This window comes from Larus michahellis, unplaced genomic scaffold (assembly GCF_964199755.1).
Source record: "Larus michahellis unplaced genomic scaffold, bLarMic1.1 SCAFFOLD_34, whole genome shotgun sequence".
NCBI lineage: Eukaryota > Metazoa > Chordata > Aves > Charadriiformes > Laridae > Larus > Larus michahellis.
The window spans coordinates 1,641,837-1,646,100 of record NW_027436399.1 but is presented as its reverse complement, the minus strand read 5'-3'; the positions used below and the strand labels follow the sequence as shown (position 1 = coordinate 1,646,100).

Sequence of the window (4,264 nt, the reverse complement as noted above, 5' to 3'; positions counted from 1 at the left end):
GCCTTTTTCTTGAAGAGCTGCTATTAGACAGGTCACCTTTGACACAGTGTTGTGCAAGGCTCAGACACAACTGGAACAAACCTCAAGACAAGTGGTACAAGCCCAGAAAATTATACAGAAGCAGGATGACTGCAAGAGAAAAAAGCAGGCTTATTGCCTAAGAGAAAGTCTAGAAAACATGCGGAGAAGGGGAGACAATTTATTAATGGTGAAACAACGTCCATTGAGCCAGTTTCCATAGGGCATCCTTGAGCTCCTGGTTCCTCATGCTGTAGATGAGGGGGTTCACGGCTGGAGGCACCACTGAGTACAGGACTGCCACCACCAGGTCTAGAGCTGGGGAGGAGATGGAGGGGGGCTTGAGGTAGGCAAACACGGCAGTGCTGAGAAACAGGGAGACCACGGCCAGGTGAGGGAGGCACGTGGAAAAGGCTTTGTGCCGTCCCTGCTCAGAGGGGATCCTCAGCACAGCCCTGAAGATCTGCACATAGGACAGCACGATGAACACAAAACAACCAAAGCCTAAACAGACACTAACCACAAGAAGCCCAACTTCCCTGAAGTAGTAGTCTGTGCAGGAGAGCTTGAGGATCTGGGGGATTTCACAGAAGAACTGGTCCAGGGCATTGCCCTGGCAGAGGGGCAGGGAAAATGTATTGGCCGTGTGCAGGAGAGCATGGAGAAACCCACTGCCCCAGGCAGCTGCTGCCATGTGGACACAAGCTCTGCTGCCCAGGAGGGTCCCGTAGTGCAGGGGTTTGCAGATGGCAACGTAGCGGTCATAGGCCATGATAGTGAGAAGATAAAACTCTGCTGAAATGAAAAAGACAAACAGAAAGACCTGGGCAACACATCCTGCATAGGAGATAGCTGTGGTGTCCCAGAGGGAATTGTCCATGGCTTTGGGAAGAGTGGTGGAGATGGAGCCCAGGTCAAGGAGGGAGAGGTTGAGGAGGAAGAAGTACATGGGGGTGTGGAGGCGGTGGTCACAGGCGATGGCGGTGATGATGAGGCCGTTGGCCAGGAGGGCAGCCAGGTAGATGCCCAGGAAGAGCCCGAAGTGCAAGAGCTGCAGCTCCCGTGTGTCTGCGAATGCCAGGAGGAGGAACTGGGTGATGGAGCTGCTGTTGGACATTTTTGTCCTCTGGACATGGGGACCTGTTCAAAGAAGAGACCAAAGTCTATTCAGTTTCTCAGAAAAACTTCTGAAAGTTCCTCTCCCCTTTCAAGCAGACCTTTGGCAGGTCCCTTTCATGAGCTGTGGTTGGTGCTGGCTGAGGGTGCCACTGGGAGCAGGGGGCTCTGCAGGATTCAGTCCTGCCTACAGCAATTGGTCGATAGGAAGACGGGGTGATCTTAGCCTATATCCACTTTTGATATCAAAGAGCTTTCCAGCATTGGCACTCCTAATTCACCCGACGGCAGAGCAAAGTTGAGGGGAATTTGCTTTGTGGACTTTGTTCCAGTTGTCACACAAGAGCTGAGGAGTTTTGGAGCATTCCTGCTGCACTCCAAGTGAAATCCTGTGGGTGCTGGCAGGCAAAGGGACTGTCCCTCAGTGAAGAGTGTGGAGAGCTGACCTGTCCCTCAGCCCTGCTCCCAGCTGCCCTGGGCAGGCACCTTTTTGAGCTGGAGGACAGTAACACCCAGGTGTTCCCCCCAAAAGACCAGGACACTGCTGAGAGCAGAGGAATCTCATCTCTCCCCTCCCAGCCAGGGACACAGAGGCCTCATTGCAGCTGCCGACCTACAGCCGTCCCGTGGCATCTCCTTGGCCTTAGCGCTGTGGTGTCTTCTCTGTCGGGTACTTAGAAAACACAGAGATGCCATGGGAGAGTTGTGACCTTCTGGAGGGCAGCCTGCAGCTCAGCAGGGCCCCCTCAGGGAAAGAGCCCAATGTCTTTAAGATGGGGTGTCCTAAAAGGTCTTTTCCAGTCAGGCACGCTCTGGTGCCTGGCTCCAAAGTCCGCGAGGGGATTTGGCTGCTTTTCCTCCATGGAAACATCTGCATGGCAGGACCCAAGTGCTTGTGTCTCAGCTGAAGCTGAATCCCCATCTCCCTCTGTGTTGGTTGAGCTGTTGGGAAGGAAAGTGATGGCCGAGTGTTTGTGACGCTGAGAGTGGGGGGCTGCACTGTGTGGGAGAGGAGACCTGGGAGCTGCTGCAGGAAAGGTGCTTGCACTGCAGCGGATGGCAGGAGGGTGCCCGAATCCCCCCTCCCCTCACGTTTCTGGGATCTCCTCCCTCTCCCTCTCTGACAAGGTTTCTGCTGCCTGGAGCTGTCTCTGCTGGGAACCACTTCTCTGTGCCCAGGTCTCCTCCTTTGCAGTGCTCACAGAAAGAGAACTCCATCCCACCTGCGATGTGCTCAGCTCTGCCCTGCAAACACCTCCTGGCAGCAGGGAACTGCTCCAGGGCATCTCTGCCTGCACAGGGGCAAAGGGGCGGCTCAGAGAACTCAAAGGGAGTGGGCGACCCCGTGCCTTCGCAAGAGTGGAAAAATAAAGTCCCATCTCCCACTGTCCACCCAGCCAAACAAGGTGACTCATCTCAAAGCACAGACTCCTTCCCTTTCAGGTAATCCCCACTTTGACCAGCCTCTTGAAAAGTTTCCTTGGAAATGCCCTGGCAGTGATCCCCCAGGGTGCAGGGACCGTCTGCGGAAGGACAGCCCTGGGCTCCTCTGGCTGCACACCCAGGTTGGTACCCCTGCAGTCATCCCAAAGACAAGGAAACCACCGTGCCCCGACCTGCTGAAGTGCAGCAGGGAAGCCCTGCTCCAGAGCACGTCCTCCTCCTCTACTTGGGAATCTCTGAGAATCCTCCTGCCAGGTCCTGCAGGCTGCAGGATGAACCAGGTCTAGGATGTCCTCCAAAGAACACCAAACTCAGTACCCTGCAGCCAGAGACTTACCATATAGAGGGCTGTGAAGATTCCTCCCGCAGTGAGAGCTCAGCTATCCCCCCGCTCCTAGAGTGCCTTTAACATCTCTGCCTTGCTCCTCTCCCCTTGGCACCTGCAGGCAGTGCCCTCAGCCCTGCTGCGCTTTGGGCAGAGCTGTCTCTGCAGTGCTGTGGAAGGAGTGCTGCCCGCTTGCCATGAGCTCCCTCTGTCCCAGGAGCCCAGCCCAGCTCAGCAGCAGAGGACCAGCCCAAGGCAGCCCTTTCTCTGCCCACTTTGGCCTCCCTTCAGGTGTCCCTGGGGCTTCGGGAGAACCTGCTGGGAAACAGGCTGAAGTCAGCACTGAGGTTCCCTTCCTCAGCTGGGCAGAGACACTTCTTTCCAGCTGTGTCATTTCTATTACCAGAGACAGAGTTAGGCATGAGAATAGCCTTTCCTTGTCTCACCATTAGACAGGACACCCAGACAGCTCTTTACCCCTGGCGGGTGCAGTGATGCAGCTGAATCATTTGAGGCATCTCATCCTGGGTTTGAAGTCCTGGGCTAGAGGAGGACTCCCTCTTGTTCCTTCCACAAACCCACAGGAGGTGGGATTCTTCTTGCCTCAGTTCAGGTGTGCACAAATACAGGCAGCTGTATGGGAGCTCCTTGTCTCAGCTCTCAGGCTACTTCATGGAGATTGAGGGTGTTGTTCAGGTGGAAACACCTGGTGACATTGGAGGTGACACCAGAGCTTGTCCAAGACATTTGCAGGTGACTGCAAGCTCTAATGCAGCAATGCTGAGAGACAAGGCAGCATCAGGAGGCACCATCCTGGAGCCTTGTGAGGAATTCCTTTGGCAGATGGAAATGACAGCAGGTGTTTACGTTTAAGACAACTAAAACCTTTCCTTTTCCTTATAGCTACAGCAGCCTACAGAGGTCATCAGCTGAGCAAATGGACCTAAGTCCCTCTCTTTCTCTTCTCCATCAGCTGTAGTTCCTAGCTCTCCACTGACTGTAATGGCAGCTGTTTCAGGGACATCCCTACATGGCTTAACCCAATTCAGGAAGCTTCTCAATGGCCAAACACAGGCCTGTGGTGCTAAGTGAGATGCCAGCGCTCTCCAGCACAGGCTGGCAGGGACCGCACAGGACCTATGGGAAAGCCATTGGTGTTCAGAGCAGATGCGTGAGGGACACCTCAGAGGGCACTGCAGGCCGATTTGGTTCCTTTGTGCAAGCCTATGTGGCATCTCAGGCACGTTCAGTTTCCGTGGATCAGCGACTGAAACCCACCACTGCAGTGAGGCACGGTCTCACCCATCTCCATTCCGCTGATGCAGAGAAGGTCATGAACAGGAAGCCTATCACACTGGGGTC

At 54.8% G+C, this 4,264-nt stretch overlaps 1 protein-coding gene across 1 annotated transcript; it reads right to left on the bottom strand.

The window, feature by feature from the left end:
- Positions 1-202: 202 nt before the first annotated feature.
- LOC141737329 (olfactory receptor 14C36-like) lies at positions 203-1,135 on the bottom strand. Its single transcript, XM_074572011.1, has one exon. The coding sequence runs from the start codon at positions 1,133-1,135 to the stop codon at positions 203-205; it is 933 nt and encodes a 310-aa protein (XP_074428112.1).
- Positions 1,136-4,264: the final 3,129 nt, after the last annotated feature.

Bases quoted from the DNA above. Each gene is read 5' to 3' on its own strand.
- LOC141737329 (XM_074572011.1), bottom strand. From the start codon at position 1,135: ATGTCCAACAGCAGCTCCATCACCCAGTTCCTCCTCCTGGCATTCGCA.